The following is a 17291-nucleotide window of genomic DNA, read 5'->3' as shown; positions in this document are numbered from 1 at the left end:
CCTCAAATAAATACAACAATACTTTTGGCTTTAATATAAAAGGCTTCTTTCTTTCTCAGGTGGAGTTCGTCAGGCGGCGCTTTCTACCAGCACATCTTTCAGAGGTTGCATGAGGAACCTGAAGATCACCAAGGCTTCCAAGACCATGGATGTGAAGTTCAACAAGGCTCTGGAGATTAAAGGGGTCCAGCCTCTCTCCTGTCCAGCTGCTGCTGCGTAGCTGCTATCAGAAAACCTCTTGTCTTTTTCATGATTCTTCTCCAAAGAGCTGCCGTAATTCTGTGAAATCTGGACATTGTGGCACGTAGACAAGATGTCAGTGTTTGAAGCTGTTCACATCCATCCTCCTTTTATTAATACACTTGGTTTAATGGTTAATGTGGTATATATTTTGCAATCCTTTATGAAAGCTTCGTGCCGATGTCAAATTACGTTTGAAAATGTCTCTTCCCAGTAGATTTAAGGCTCCCTGACTGCAATCTAATGTGCAGTTAAACTAATTAATCCCTGTTTATTTGACTGGTTTTATATTCTGCACAGCTTCCCTTTAATATTTTACATAGCTGACTTAGGTCTGATGGTCTGATGGTCCATCTCTCACCTGCACTGATCGTTCTGGGAGAGACACGTGCAAACTTCAAACCTACATCTTACAGTCTTTTTCGGTCACTAACGTGCAAAAATTCTCAAAACAAACCAAAAAACGCAACATATTTGCTGGTTGTAATTCTTCCAGTAATTGTACTGAAAGACTGGAAGAACATGATGAGACCCTGATTTCTGCACCATCTAAAGCTCCACTCAATAAATCTGTACCGACTGCAACGTGTCTCTGCATGTCTGATGTCGATTCTTCTGTTGATTTTAAGTTTCTCACTTTGATTCAGGGTTTTTGGGGGGGATTTGTGAAAACATCAAATGGCCTTTGCTCGTTCCACTGTTACTGTCCTGGCTGGCGCTAAAAATATAAATATAAAAATATAAAATTTGGTCTTATTATTTCTTCAGTGACAATTATTTTTAACTTCAAATAGTCTTTATAGAGTTTAACTTTATCACTGCATGTTCATGTTAAAAACCTGGATGGATGGATGGATGGATGGATGGATGGATGGATGGATGGATGGATGGATGGGAATTACTCTCCAATACATCATAACACTGAAGATGTTTAAATACCAGCCCTTTCTGCTTTGATATGTGTCTTTAAAAGGTGGTCAGTGGTTTCCTTCTCTTTGCATCACACTTAATGCATTAATTCTAACATCTTGAAGATGTTTCACCTCACATCCAAAAGGCTTTTTCAGTTCCAACTGCCTTTTAAGGAGTTTCGGTCGTGTTGTTGGGAGGTTCATTTATGAACTTCACAGCAGCTGATCATAAACCTGAAACTCCCCAGTCTGTTACAAAAAAAAACCTTTCCAACATGAGGTCAAACACCTTCACGAAACAAGAAAAATAGTCAATTTACTTGTCCCTTGAGTTTTTAATAATAAAAAAAAAAAAGTTTAAAATTACCATGACTTGGTGAGAGAGAAAAACAATGTGGAAATGTGATTAAAAAAGTAAATATAAAATAAAGAACAGCAAAGATATATGGACGAGGACACGATAAAAGATGTATACTAACTCACCACACGGTGGTGCTATTACAGCTTCCAGCTAAGAACTCTTCCCATGAAGGAGACTTCAAAACGTTTGGACAAACCTGCCTATTTAACGTTTTAACTGTTTATTATAATATCACATCCTTTGGAGCATGAAAGTACATTTTATGGTCAGTATATTTGTTCCCACATTTAAATCTTTCCTCTTCGTTGCGTCCTTGCAGCCAAAAAGTGGGTATTTGCCTGCACTTATACTCCATGTACACTAGAGGGCAGCATGCACCTATTAAAAAACTGATGAAAAAGTTTGCCTTGTGGAAACTTGTCTGGAAACTGTGATGTCATGAATTAGGTCCTGGAGATATGAAACTCATGATGAAATAAGGATACAAATTGCTCTTCATTGTGCATTCGTCTTTTATTATGATGATCCTCTGTACACAGGCTGAATAAATGGTAAGAAAGCAGCTCACGATACCTCACTGTGGCTGCCTGACGTGGAATGTTTAGAAGACAGAATAAAGCCAAACGCTCAACCTTTCACTGGTTTGCAGAAACACTGCTCTTTTTTTCTCCTTTCTTTTCAAGTGACATACATTTTTATGTGGCGTTTTCATTTCTGAGTCTTGAGATTGTTTTTAAATGCACAGGTAATTGATCTGTGAATGAAAAGAGGTCTGGTTTTTGCTTTAAAAATTGAGCTTTTTGTGACATGTTGAGGATAAAGACCTTTAGTGAGTAGAAGATTAACTTATTTCCAAGAGTCAAGCATTTTATTTTCCATAAGCAAATCCACTGTTATTTTCGTTTTTAACGAAAGATTAAAAAAGAAAGAAGGCTTTCAAACTTAGATATTTTAATTCATAGTTCAGTTCAAGCTCCTGAACTGAAATGAACTTATTTATCCTATGACCCTGTACGACATTAAAGCTTTGCAGGAACTGTTTAAAACATGTCTCCCTTAAAGAGCTTAGTTTGCTCAGTTCATAATCAAATTACCACATAGAAGCTGTCAGGGAGAGTTGAGGTCTGGATACCAAGAAAATACTCTGATTGGATTACGAGGGTGGTAAATCCAAACCTCAGTTTGACTGCAAAAGACCTTCAGGAGGGTTTACGACTCTGGCGTGGTAGACCTTCCTGTGATCTTGTAGTGCAGCCAGAGGCGCAGGGGAACATTTCACTGAGGGACGGGTGAAAAACTCCCAAACAAGCCGTTACAGCAAAGAATCGTTGCAAAGCAACAAACTTTGATGGTTTTCCAACATATTTTGGCCATTTTCCTTTTGTTTGTTTCCCAAAACTGCTATTGAATCTAATGAAGCAATCTGGCCGTTTCCATTTTTTACTTCAAGCCTTTTGTGAATGATCTCTTATTTTACCCACGTTTAAACGCTGGCATGCCACTACACCTATTCCCTTTATTCCAGACCTGCACAAAAGTGTAAGAGAAAGCAAGTCATGGCGAGACTACATGTGCGGAAAGCACTTGAAACGACCGATATATAATCGAAATCACGTCTATCTTTTTTCCTGGATACTATTTAAAGGTTCCTTGCTTGAATTTTGAGCTGTGGTTAATTCAGTTTGTGCTTTTCGTTCTTATCTGAACAACTTTCTACGGTACTCGCTGACAAGCGTAGCAGCTACAGAGCTTTTTCAAACACCTGTGCACATAAATAAAAGAAGAACACAACGGGAGGTATTGCACATACAGAGGGATAACTTGTGTTAAGTTGATCTAAAAGCTTGTTTACAAAAAGACGGGTGTACTAGTCCACCTGTCTGCTATCAGTTTGAGTGTTGAATGTAGTCGCCCCCGCGTCCCTCTTTTCCCTTTTATTCATCCTAGTGAGTGATGAGGGATAAAACAGCTAGCTACAGCATTTAGTCTAAGTCTGATTTAGTCATCAGTCAAGGCATTCAAGCATTCCATGTTTATATTAGTGAAAGTAAAGCAAAAGCCCCTTCAGCTACAATATTTACATGAGTGTAGACAGGAGACGGAAGTTAGACTTCGTCCGGTCCAGGTGTCTGAATGAAAACCTCCGCAGAAGAGTGGCATTGTGACAGCGCCGACCTGATGTCAAGTCTAGAGAGTTATTGCATGCTGTCCGCCCTCTGTATTTCTGTATTTCTTCCGAGCTGAGGTGCAGATGTGGTGGTGTTCCAGTCCCTCATCCGCCTCCCACAGCCACACTGGCTTCCATGAGGAAGCCTCTCCTCTGGGCACGGCTGCTCTTACTCCCCACCCGCGCCCTGTCAGGAGGACTGCATGAGGCCCGTGAGGCGTTTGCCCGTCAGCGACTTGCCCTGGAAGCAAACAGAGAGGAAGGGAGGTGAGGGTGACAGCTGTCAAAGTCCCACTGACTTCAAAGCTTCCAGGAGGATCGGGGCGGAGCGCGGTGGGAGGAAGAGCAGAAGGTCGGTGCTGCTAAAATACAGCCAGCTTAAAGTTGCAACAATGGTGAGAATCAGTTGAAAAGTAGATTAATTAAAGAGGCTTCAGGTATCGACATAAAGTAAATAGCTTTGAACATAAAACAAAACAAAGAAGTCCAAAGCGCACAGATAGCAGGAGTTAGTTAATCGTCTTAATTTCATGCAGGAAAACTTCCCTTTGTTGTATTTATCTTTCCATCTTCCCTTCAGCGTTTCTGTGAGCAGTACTTTGTTCACAGTCATGGATCTGAGCAAACTCATTAGCGCATTGGACGACTCGTAGCCTTCAGTCCACTAATCAGACCGTTTCCTTTAAACTAATAACGGCAAAGAGCACGTTCCCTCCAGGAAGGAGACGAGCAGTTAAGAAGGACAAGTAAATTATTGAATCAAATGTTTTGCATGTGCACACTGATCAGGCGGCCTCCATTACTGTGATGGAATGAAAATGGGACCAATAATTAATACATTGGTTTTGTAGAGCAGCTGTGACTAACTAACTGTCTCCACACACAAAAGCAGACTCGCATTTTCTGCGACTGGCTGCGAGGTGCTGCGGTGCTTTGTGGTACGACTCCCGCCCGTCTGGCTGCTAGAGGAGGCAGTGGGACACTCACCACGCTGCGAGTGAACTTCTCCAGGGAGGTGCGCCGGCCCTGCTCCGTCTCAGGCTGCAGTATCACAGAGGATATGGGAGGAAAAAAGAAAAGAAAAGAAAATAAAAGAGAGGAAGTTCAACACTTGAGTATTTGAGGCTGTGCATGTACAGGGGTTAGAAACTGGGTAAGTAGTCTGAAATGATTTCCAGCAGCTGTCAGAGCACTTCAATTGTAAAATGTGAATGCTCTGCACCCCTAAAGATGTTATTATAGATATGTTATTTATAAAACAACCTTGGCAATGACTCATAGACCGCGGATGCACTCACTTTCTTTCTTGCCATCAGCAGGTCCTGGTAGACATTGGAGCGCAGGAAACGCGAATAGCTGTCACTTTTCATCAGCTTGTAAATGTGGTCCTAAAATGAACGGGAGATGGAATGAAAGAAAAGGGGAAATCCTACTTTTACCTGCAGTAGGAAGAGGGTAATAGGCCTCTGTGGGTATTACAGCTCCGTGCACATAAATGACAAAGTCACTTGGAGAAAACTAGACACAGAGGGAAGCCGTGGTGCTCTGCCAAGTAACTGACAGTTGAAATATTCTCTTTATTTAGCATTTCTTCCACAGGACTGGAAGAGAAAAGAAAATTTCAGCGATGCAACATTCAGCATCTCCTCCCCCACCCCTTCCAGCTGCTTTTGTCTCCCAGTAAGAAGTATTCTCCCAAAATCATCTCACAATATAAAGCCATTAGCAGAATCTGTTGAAGCATGTAAGAAAGGGAAATGAGGCACACAATAGTGCAATACAGAGCTTCTGAACGCCATCTATGGCTGGGATTACTTGAATAGATATAAAGAAAGAGGGAGCTTTATCCCCTCTAAATGGCGTGCAGAATAGAAACTTGATAATGTACCGTTTGTCTAAATAAAGACAACCTCTTCTAAATCAAGCCGTTTATAAATGACGGGAGAGTCCCTGGTGAGCAGAAAGTTTTGTGATTTGTTCAATATTTTGGGAAATGTCTTTGCTTTCTTGTTCAAATAAGTTATCTCAAACAGACTAAAGGTTTACTTTCAGGCAGCAAGTTACTTCAGCAAAGATTCTGTGGATTAGCTCACATGTGATTAGTATGTCATAGTTCTTTGTTTATGCTTATTTAAAGTCCTGCACCTCCACACTGTAGAGGGCTCAGGAGCAAAAGTTAAAACCTAAATTCTTCCACAGTTTTGATTTAAAGTATATTTGAAAAAATAAAAAAACTCAATTTAGTAACACAAGCTACTAAGAATTAGATATTCTACAGCAGAAAGGAAATTATTGATACCTTAAGTAATGTTATACTTTTCTATTTAAATGATGTCATGAAAGGCCATTTCTGAGCATGAATGACATCATTTTTCCTTATCCTGTTTCCGAGCAGCAGATTTTCCCAAAATATTCCCCCACTGTATTTTTAAAGAAGCTCTTTCCAGTAAAGCATCAGACGGACCCTTACAGGCCAAGATGCCAGATTTGATATAGATAATTTACACAACATCAGCATCAAAAGAAGCATCATGCGTGCTACTGTGCAGTTTTCTATGTATTTACTCATATAAAAAAAACAACATGATTCTGGATTATAAATAGCACCTTTCATTGATTTTCTTTCAGGCTTTTTTTGTGAAGGGTCAGTATTAACTGTAAAGCAGGAAGACATTAACATCATACAATAAAGCATTGATTTATATTTCAGAAGTTCTATCGTCTCAATTTTTTACCATCGCACAGTGTGTGTTTTCCTGAGAATGTGCAGCCCTTTTTTCACTTCTTCCCTAAGTTGCTGTGGAAAATAATTCAGTGATTACGTAGATGAAGTTTGACCGATGCCCAAATCTTTAGTCACACACCTGAACTCAAATGCACTTGGCTGAGTTAGTGTAACATCTCTTCTCATCTTTTTCAGTGTCTCATCTCCTCACCTGTGCATCTTCAAAGCTGTATCGTCCAGGGTCTTTCAGGTTTTGGTTGGTGCGTTCGTAGCTGTGTGAGTCCAGGTTGATGGAGCTGGGTGCTCCCTCGGCCAGGAACTCTGCCCAGATGTCGTGCGCCCTCTGAGCAACCTCTTGCTGGGGTATCCTCTTCAGGTCCTGCACCGCGAGCCAGAACCTACAGCAACACAGAGTCACACAGGCACCATGGCAACACTGGCTTGTGACCCCGTAGTCGGTGGGTCTCTGCAACGGAGGCAATGTGGAGTTCAGTGTCCTGCTCAAGGTCATGTAGGCATGTGTGCGTTTGTGTGTGTGTGGGGGGGGGGGGCTTAAATTTCTATCCTGAAAAATCTGGAGAGATTTGATATAATTATAACAAAACTAGTCATTACTATTAATGGAGCATGAGGCAGGATTTATGAAAAAAATGCATATACGTTTTAAGTTTTCTAGTAATAATGTCAGATGAAGCTTTCCAAACCAAAAAGAATGAGCCCTCTACCGTATCTCTCCGTTGCCTTGAACAGGCTGTGTGCTGCAAATGACGCTGCACGCGCGTTCTCCCGTGCCGGCTTCGCTGTTGGCTGCAGTAACCCCGACGGCCGTCCTGGCGCTAATGAGTCTCATTTCTTATTCTTGCCTCATGCTCCTTTAACTCTTAAAATGGAAACGCTTACATAGATTCAAATGTAAGGCAAGGCCCAATTAATGATAATACCAGGTGTAAAGTAAAGTAAAAGTATCCCACAAATACAAAACTGTAGTGGATGCAGAAATAAAAAGCACCACGAGAGGTCTGTAAAATGCCTGTTCTTGTACATAGTTTTGGATATAGTTGTATATTGGTATATTATTGAGTTTTTGTACATAGCTATTGAATCCTGTAGGTATTATTAGAGTTATTGTGTGAAAACTGTGTGGTTATTTAAATCTGATGTTTGATGTTGATTGTTGTATTCATAATTTATTATTATTATTATTATTAATATTTATTCACTTAACAGGATTTTTATTTTGTGCTCAGGGTAAGTACATTGTATTTCAGATATTTTTGTGTTTATTTGTAATTTGTTAAGACTGTAAACAGGTTTCTCTGGTTTATGACTAAACCACCCGTGTAATGTTCGGTTTTTGCATTACAACTTCTTAAAGCGAATGTTGGAGTCCATCAGCACTCCGCCTTGGCAATGTCATAGAGAGGAGTGAGCGGCTCCTTCTCTAGAACCCACATTCAAAGCACTTTCAGCAGCAAAACAAATCTGCCAAATGTTATGCCATCTTAAACGGCACATTTTCTCTTTACTGACTGCCTCTGAGTTGTTGCAAATTGCCTCAAAATTGTCCGCGTCCATGCTGAGATCTTTCATTACTTCTAAAGTAAGCGCTACTCTCCGCCAGTGCATTGCGGCTCAGACCGATACACAATCCTATGGTTTTTTTGTTTTCCAAACAGACATTTATTACAAAATCACCAAAGTAAACCACAACAGAAATTTGTATTTTGAAAACCCAAATTTCCCAGCAATATTTAAATACAGCATCCTTTAATTACATGGGCACTTAGTGAGAGTTAATTGAGCTTATACATCTGATATCTAGCAGCTTTGGTAGAATTAAGTTATGATCAAGACAGTTAGTCTAACATGAAAATAAACATTCTAACATCAGAAAATTTCAGTGCAAACATATTAAGTGCAGCGAGACAGGACTGTGTTAAACAGCAGTGGCAGGAGAGAGCCACTGTGTGCCTTATTCTAATATTAGCTTCCATCTATGCTGATATCTGGGCCGGTTTAGAAATATAAGGAGGAACACCTCTGGCTAATGCTGCTTTGAATCACACTGCTCCGGTGAGGCCTCCTTCATAAAACCAAACATGAAAGCTCCTTCATAAAACCAAACACAATTAAAGGTCCAGAGTTCGGAGGCAGGAGTCTGCTGGGACAGCCAAAGGGTGAACGGTGATATAATTCTCTCTCCGGCTTCACTGAGTTTTCATTTCTGTGTGCGTGTTTCTCGCTCAGAGGTAACAACAACCTCCACAGGATTTGTTCATCTCTGGACTGTCATTCGTAACGCTATTTCTCTCTCCAACTCGCTCAGTATGAAAAACATCCATTTATGGCTGCGCCGGAGCATAAAGGATTACATTTGATGGAGTGTGTAAATTTGTATGTCTGAATGAAGGATGCACTTAATTTTTTTTTTTTTTTTCAACAAGTCGACAAACTTTCATAAATGTAGAAGGAAAGGCAGATGTGGACTTGAGCAACCTCTCATATACAGGTCATATTTTTGGCTTTTCCCCTCTGTTGACCAATGGGATTGAGGTGATTAGTCACGCTGCTGTGGCTTTCTGCTTTCGTGTTCTCCATGTGAATGCTGGCCGCATTGATGTTTAATGGACATGTGAATGGGCTCCTGGATGTCTGCGCCCACACGTGCTGTTTTGAATCCTATCAGGTCTTAGCAGTACTAAAACAAGAAATTATATAATTCAAAAACTTTCTACAAACGGAGGTCATATCGTGCACATTAGAAAAACTGGACTCATACTATTTCAGCCTGTTCAACCATGTTACTTAAAGACATAATCTACTTTTAAAATAACCAGCTGCTGCCTGCAGCTTTATGTTTGACAGAAAATCAATGATATACCAACTATTAGGTTAATGCATTTTTAATGCAAAAACACTTCATGCTTCCTGATTTAAATGTTGTGAAGGTGCCACGGTGGGGTCTGGCAACTTCCATCCATCCATTTTCTGCAGCAGCGTAATCTGTACAAGAATTCTTATAAAGCAAACAAACACGCTGTCATGAGTGCAAAGAGTCCACATCTCCATCCTTTTAGTTTTACTGTTCTGTTTCTCCCGGTCCATTAACTCATGTGCTTTGAGAACTTTTTACTGCATCATTTCTGCTCAGTTCTGGTGCATTTTCATCATCTGTTGTTCCATCCATTGCTGCTAAAAGTGTTAATTATAACCTTGTTTGCCGTCTGTTTGTCATTTGTCTGGTTGGGTATCATTTAAGTAATGGCTGTTTTCAACACGGATAAACTTATGAAGTTATGAATTACTCTTGTTGAGCAGAATCAGGCATTGGTTTTAGGTTTGAATAAAGAAATCCTCAGCTTTGACAAACTGTCAATGATCATTATCTTTCTGCAGTTTGGGCTCTTTTTTTCTATTTTCAAGGTTCTTAAGTAAAAATCATGTGGTGAAAGCTAACTTAATCGTATTTCTGTATTACAGTGTGCAAATGGATTTGAGCAAGAAGCCAGAGGGAAAAAAAGAAAAAGAAAAAAAGCTTTTTCTGGTTGTTTTCTGCTGAACAGCTTTATTATTGACAGGTGAACTCAGGGCCAGCTGCATGTGGGAAAAAATGTTTTTTCTTTTATCCGCAGGGCACCCTCAGGCCAAATGTTTTTACATATATTTTTATTATAATCTAATGTCACTTACTCTTCAATACACTGCCGACACTTTTTGCCCCCTCTGGGGACCCTTAGGGCAAAAATGTACACGCAAAAAAAAAAAAAAAAAAAAGAACTGGTCATCATATCAATATTTTGTTTTGATGTTTTTCGACATTAATCTCTTTAACCACTCCAGATCTTTTCGAAACTAACAAATATTCAATACTCTTTAGGGTATTGACCCTTTAAATACCAGTTTGGTGATACACAATGCCACTTATTTTATTTAAAAAAACAATACAGTTGTAATTCTGTTCTGATTACAATTTGAATTTTTAAGGGTCATCTGGTCTTTAACACGTTTTATAAATGAGATAAATACAACCTCAGATAAGCAATGCATGACATATTACACCATATTAGTATCTACTGAACAAATAGATGAAATATATGAAAAAAATAATCTGAATATTTCAATAACTTTAAGATGCACTTTTAGCAAAGATGACTTGAAATCAACCCACATCAATGTGGAGAAATGTTGCAGCATCGCCTCACTATAATGAGGTATGTGGTCATTTGTTTGAGTTTTGAACATTATTGCAACACTTCAGTCTTCAACTCATTTTTTACTTGTGTTTTTACGATGTTCGTGTTTGAGCCGAGCTTCAGCTGATTTCATCACTGCACGGTGTCTAAGTCATTTGGCTGCAAGATAAACTGCAACCATGAAGCCTCCAGCGCCGACCGTGGCAGTTTTTTGTGAGGTAATTGTACTGCTGTGTTAAGCAAACATGGCATTGCATGCTGTTTTCACGCTGGTCTAGTCTGGGAGATCCCGCTTTAAGCTTTGCTACGATGTTACAGTAATATTGGAGAGAAAAGATTGTCGCAGTAAGCCTTACACAAGCCATACTTGTTCAGTCTTTTTCTCATTTGACTGTCATGCACTTTAATATTTAAAACGCAAATTGGGATCTGTAGAGTCTGAGATGTAGCTCTTGGCTTTTTTGCAGTTTCACTGAACATTTCAGTCTGAACTTGGTCTGAACTTGCTAAGACATCCACTCCTGGGAAGACTGGCAACTGTCCTAAACCTTTTCCACAGGAGAATAATCTTTTTCTCTGTACAATGTTGTTAAGAAATGTCCTTATGACCTTTTCCAGCTCAATTGGTCACAAAAAATGGCTCCTCTCCTGACGTCTTTCCTCATTTGCATTTTGTCATCACACACAACAATAAGCTGCCAAAACCTTTGCTCACACTTAGAGGTGACTGTTTAATTAAGCAAATTTCATTAACTGCACCTAGCTGACTAACTTGTATTATGCTAGTTTGATGATACATATGCCACAAAAACATGATACAAACCAAAATGTAAAATAATAAATAGTTCAAAAAATTTCAAATCTGATATAAAATAATAAATACAAGATTTCAAAATTTAAATAATAATTTAAATAAATATGGTTAAATAAAACTATTAATTAAAAGCAAGATTAAAAAGATTATATTTGTAGAAAAGATGGGTCTTGAGCATTAAAAAAACTCAATGCTCTCTGCAGGCTCTAGGTCCTCTGGCAGGCTATTCCAAAGTCGTGGGGCATAAAAATGAAAAGCCGCCTCACGGTGGGTTTTTAAATGAACTTTTAGAATAATCAAAAGGCCAGTACCGGAGGACCTGGTCTGCGTTGGGTCCGCGTCGCCTCGACGCGTAGTTACAGTACATTTTTTTGGGAGGTGCACGTCAGGCTACGGCGTAGGCTACGGAGAGCCTCCCGCATAGCTGCGTACCCTACGGCGTAGGCTCTGCGTTGATTTAACGCAGAACCATAAATCAGGCTTTAGTGGTAACATGTATAGATTAAAAAGCATGGGGCCTAGAATTGAGTCTTGGAGCACTACACAGTTTATTTTAAGACATTTGATTTATTCTATGACTGATACATAAAACCTCAAAACTGAAGGAGTGTGTAAGTTAAGTGTCCTTCTTATGTGAATAAATAAAATGAATTATAAAGTGATCCTTTGTGCTCACCTGAGGTTTTCTGAGCTGAACTCGGACTCCACAAACTTGAGGAAGAGCTCCCGTCCTGCTGGGTCCTTCAGAGCCTCCTCCAGAGAGAAACCCCACTTCTTCACCCGCTGCTGACTGGGCTCTTTACTGAGAGAGATGGCAGAGGATGGAGCGAGAAGCGGGGGGGCAGATTAAAACCTGATCTGAAACTACCACAAAAAGGTCAATATTTAAAAGACGGGGAATAAGCAGATTGAGGTGCGGTGCATGGAGATCTGACAGGTGGGCACAGATGTCAGGATAAGATATTAAAACTTTAAATTTGTCTCTGAGGTGTCTTAAAAGTGCACATTATGACAATGTTCATCTGAAATTTAATCATTTTGAAATCTTCAGGGAACATTTTTTTCTTATCCTGCAATTAATCAATGCAGATGAAATATCAAGCCACATTAGGCAGCTTGATCATGTGTCTGCTTTAATTGATTCGTGTGTAATTCAAGCAGGGGAGGAAGTCAGATCGTGGTGCTGCTTGTACACTGTAGAGAGCTGATGTCGCGGAGACGTTCAGTCATATGAGAAGACTTTCGATGTCTGTTACACAAAAATTTTCAAAGTGGCGACTTGGTTTGGGTTAAAAAAAAAAACCCAAAAGGGAATAAAACTTTCTGCTTCATTATAGAAATTTTCAAAACAGCAGCAATTCTATGTTGGAGTCATGCATCTCCTCCAACAGCTCAGTTTATATCCATGTCTGCCAAGAATATCTGACATGAAAGAGTCTAATTAAAGCATTTTTAATAAACTTGTGTATACTTCGTTTACAAGTCTGACTAGTTGCAACCAACGTGTGAAATATAGTTTCCCCGAGATATATCACTGAAAGGTGGACACAAAAGTGTTTTATGTGTGAAGCTCACTGTCTTATCCTGTAGGGGTAATCCTGAGAATTAATTTATAATTATTTATTTTTTTATAGTTTCTTTTATCAATCCAAGCTAAACTCTATGGACTTCAGGTTTTCTTTGAAGGACTGAATCTATGGCGCTGCTTACGTTTCCCTCGATCATTGTGAAGGTTTGTTCAATGGGGCGGCAGTAGCTCAGGTGGTAGAGCGGGTCGTCCAATGATCGGAAGGTCGGCGGTTCGAATCCCGCTCTGTCCCAGTTTGCTGTCGTAGTGTCCTTGGGCAAGACACCTTACCCACCTTGTGTGAATGTGTATGAATGTGTATGAATGTTGGTGGTGGTCGGAGGGGCCGTTAGGCGCGATATGGCAGCCACGCTTCCGTCAGTCTGCCCCAGGGCAGCTACAGACGTAGCTTACCACCACCGGGGAGAATGTGTATGAATGAATAATGATTTCTGTAAAGCGCTCTGGGTGCCTAGAAGGGCGCTATATAAATCCAATCATTATTATTATTATTAATAAAAGAAGGTCAATATGACTGTGTTATCAGCTGAAAGTCATTGTGTCTGGCAGTAAATGGGATTTAGATGACGATCAGATCATGATTTATCTGTCCTACTGCTCGTTAACGCACATTTCTAATGAGCCAATCACAAAGCAGAAACTCAATGCATTTAGGCATGTATTCATGGTCAAGACGATCCGCTGCAGTTCAAACCAGCATCAGAATGGGAAGGAAAGGTGATTTAAGTGACTTTGAACGTGGCATGGTTGTTGGTGCCGGACGGGCTGGCCTACTGGGATTTTCATTTTTTCATTTTCATCTCTAGGGTTTACAGAGAATGGTCCGAAAAGGGAAAATATCCAGTGAGCGGCACTTCTGTGGGCGCAAATGCCTTGTTGATGCCGGAGGTCAGAGGAGAATGGCCAGACTGGTTGGAGCTGATAGAAAGGCAACAGTAACTCTAATAACCACTTGTTACAACCGAGGTTTGCAGAAGAGCATCTCTGAACACACAACACGTCGAACCTTGAGGTGGATGGGCTACAGCAGGAGAAGACCACACCTGGTGCCACTCCTGTTAGCTAAGAACAAGAAACTGAGGCTACAATTCACACAGGCTCAACAAAACTGGACAACAGAGAATTGGAAAAATGTTGCCTGGTCTGATGAGTCTCGATTTCTACTGCGACATTCGGATGGTCGGGTCAGAATTGGGTGTCAACAACATGAAAGCATGAATCCATCCTGCCTTGTATCAACGGTTCAGGCTGGTGCTGGTGGTGTGATGGTGTGGGGGATATTTTCCTGGCACACTTTGGGCCCATTAGTACCAACTGAGCATCGTCTCAACGCCACAGCCTTCCTGAGTATTGTTGCTGACCATGTCCTTCCATTTATGACCACAGTGAACCATCTTCTGATGGCTACTTCCAGCAGGATAACGTGCCATGTCATAAAGAATCATCTCAGACTGGTTTCTTGAACATGACAATGAGTTCACTACTCAAACAGCCTCCACAGTCACCAGATCTCAACCCAATGAACCACCTTTGGGATGTGGTGGAACGGGAGTTTCACATCATGGATGTGCAGCCGACAATCTGCAGCAACTACGTGATGTCAATATGGACCAAACTCTCTGAGGAATGTTTACAGTATTCATCCCCCTTCACTTTTTACGTATTTTGTTTCATTACAGCCTTTAGTTCAATGTTTTTTTAATCTGAATCCTATGTGATGGATCAGAACACAATAGTCTAAGTTGGTGGGGTGAAATGAGAAAAATATATACATAAAGCAATTTTTTTGAAATAAAAAAACTGAAAATTGGCGTAAAAAGTGAAGGGGGTGTGAATACTGTACTTTTGCAAGGCACTGTATGCCACGAAGGACTAAGGCAGGTCTGAAGGCAAAAGGGGGTCCAACCCGGTACTAGCAGAGTGTACCTAATAAAGTGGCCGGTGAGCGTATATGTACAGCTCTTCTTTCCCCTTACACCGACACACAGATGAGTATATCCAGAACAACGCTGCGGTCTGCTTAAACTCAAAACTATTTCAGCGCGTGTGCAAATTCATCTGGAGTGTGTGAGCATAATCTGTATGTTTATGAATTCTGTATGTGTATGAATGTGTGTGTTGTGTGTACTGCTGCTGCTCAACGTGAATTTCCCCACTGAGGGATGAATAAAGGAAAATCTAATCTAATCTAACCTGATCAGTTTGAGCGCAAGTGAAAACTTTTGCCAAATTTCAAATCTGAGGAGACTCTTCACACATTTGCCGTCTCAGACAGCCCCACATCCTCTGATATCTTCTGGTCCCGTTGTTGTCAGCATGGAGGCATAAAAATTAAAACTAATACTAAACTAATCTTACTCTTTTTTTTTTGGATCCCAGCACACGCAATAGAGTCCCAGCAGCACAGGCTCTACATGTTAACTGGGTTTGTCAGTAGGGACCAGTGAGAAGGACACTCACAGTTAAGCAATGCAAAATGTGAGAGATGAGGATTCAAATCCTCAAACCACAAACGTTTTTGTCGTCATCTCCAAACAAAATGGCTTTGTTGTTAGAAAGCAAAATACACAACATATGGACACAATAATCCCATCCGTGACATGCTCCAAATGTTGACTTGCTGGGTTATGGTTTGGTACCTGGCCTCCAGATCCCAGAAGGTCGGGTCATCACTGGTCCAGGGATTGGACGGTTCCGGTGCCGTCAAAAACGGGTCATAATCCACATATTGCTCAGTATAGGTTATCAAGCTGAAACAAGAAACGTACACGTGAACATGTAAAAGACAAAGGACACAAGTTCAGAACAGGAATTTGCTCTCTGGCTGATCGTCGCTCCTCCAGAACAGGTGTTGTGTGTCGTAACTTTAACTTGTGTAATAACCACGAAGCTGATATGTACCTTTTTCCATAGATTAAAATAACAAACAGGGATAGGTGGACAATTAACAGTACCAATTTTTTCAGCATTATATTTTCCGTCATGTTTCACTTTCTGTTCAGAATTGATTATAGTACAATTGCAGATCAATATGGCAATATCGAGAGGCTTTGAATAACTTCTGAGTTCCAGTTCCAACTGGAAAAAACGGTGAATGAAGAAATGCGAATGGGTCTATGTAATCAATAAAAAAAATAAATAAATAAAAAGTCCTCCAACATGTGGATTATGTACAGTAGCATGAATGGCCATGCTGAGGGCAAGAGGAGCACACCAGGATCAAGACGGAGACAAAATAAACCCTCACCACCAGAACTCAAGTTTAGAGGTTATTTAAGTCTGGCTCAAGTTAAAAGGTTTTTGAAAATCTACCAGATTTATATAGATGTAGTCTTAGAGAAAGCATAACCAGAGTGTTTTGCAGTTTTTGCTGTCTCAGGTTTCCAAATGTAAAGCATTGTTTTCCTTTTATAAACTAATTTAATCCTAGTAATGAGTTTATTACCGTTCATGTCTGTGTTGTCACCCTGCTTTCTGACTGGGCATCATTATCAAGACGTATCCACACGTTTATCGTCCGTCTTCCAAGCAAACTTTATCATTTTATCATCAGAGTATGAGTCAAAGGGGAAAATCGGATATTTTCCAGTGTGAGGCCCAGTTTAGAAGCTTGTGTAATATGTGTGCATAATTCTAGCCAAATAAAAATCAAGTTATAATCAATATGTTGGATAGGACTTCAGATCTCTGAATGATCTGTGAACCTGAATGAGCTTGTAAGTGATTATACAGCGAGAATCCCACGGCTCCTCAAATCAACAAGCTTCCCAGCGGCCTGGAAACACTGATGTGCTAAAACAGCTGCAACATACTGTGAAGCAGCTCTTGACCAGTTGTTACATAATAAGCTTGTTCGTGGTTCAGTCAATATTATTGTCAATAAATATTATGATTGTTGCAGCACACCAGCTGGATCTGTGAACGTTTCCTGATGTACAAATGTCCTTGGAAAGTAAAAAACCCTAACCGAAAGATAGATAGAGACAGATAGTGACTGATGTAAGGTACATCTTAACCACAAGCACCAGGAACTGAACCCCGTCAGTCAATCCAAGTATCATCTCTTCCTGCTGATGTGACCAGACTGCTTTGCATGTTACCTTTCTTTCTTTCTTTCTTTCTTTCTTTCTTTCTTTCTTTCTTTCTTTCTTTCTTTCTTTCTTTCTTTCTTTCTTTCTTTCTTTCTTTCTTTCTTTCTTTCTTTCTTTCTTTCTGATAACTCAGTCCAACTGCACATAGACCCCAAAGAAAACTTCAGATAAAGTATTTCATCTACGGATGAATCGTTCTGC

At 40.2% G+C, this 17291-nt stretch overlaps 2 protein-coding genes across 7 annotated transcripts in view; one reads left to right on the top strand and one right to left on the bottom strand.

Annotated features, from left to right (window-relative positions):
- Positions 1 to 1093, top strand: part of lama2 (laminin, alpha 2) — a 216933-nt gene extending 215840 nt beyond the window's left edge. For all 5 annotated transcript variants that reach the window (XM_061707051.1, XM_061707050.1, XM_061707048.1 and 2 more), the window contains one exon: positions 60 to 1093. In XM_061707051.1, coding sequence (XP_061563035.1) covers positions 60 to 220 — 161 coding nt within the window. In that variant the 3' untranslated portion in view covers positions 221 to 1093. The remainder of the gene's footprint in view (positions 1 to 59) is intronic.
- Positions 1094 to 2015: 922 nt separating this feature from the next.
- Positions 2016 to 17291, bottom strand: part of LOC133418396 (regulator of G-protein signaling 6-like) — a 226553-nt gene continuing 211277 nt past the window's right edge. For both annotated transcript variants that reach the window (XM_061707044.1, XM_061707045.1), the window contains 6 exons: positions 15639 to 15749; positions 12088 to 12213; positions 6616 to 6802; positions 4978 to 5067; positions 4667 to 4720; positions 2016 to 3920 (listed from right to left, as the gene is read on the bottom strand). In XM_061707044.1, the coding sequence (XP_061563028.1) occupies positions 3870 to 3920; positions 4667 to 4720; positions 4978 to 5067; positions 6616 to 6802; positions 12088 to 12213; positions 15639 to 15749 (619 nt within the window). In that variant the 3' untranslated portion in view covers positions 2016 to 3869. The remainder of the gene's footprint in view (positions 3921 to 4666; positions 4721 to 4977; positions 5068 to 6615; positions 6803 to 12087; positions 12214 to 15638; positions 15750 to 17291) is intronic.

The sequence above is a fragment of the Cololabis saira genome, chromosome 18 (genome assembly GCF_033807715.1).
Source record: "Cololabis saira isolate AMF1-May2022 chromosome 18, fColSai1.1, whole genome shotgun sequence".
NCBI classification, from domain to species: domain Eukaryota; kingdom Metazoa; phylum Chordata; class Actinopteri; order Beloniformes; family Belonidae; genus Cololabis; species Cololabis saira.
Note: the sequence above shows the minus strand (reverse complement) of the source record. Positions and strands in the feature narration are given on the sequence as shown.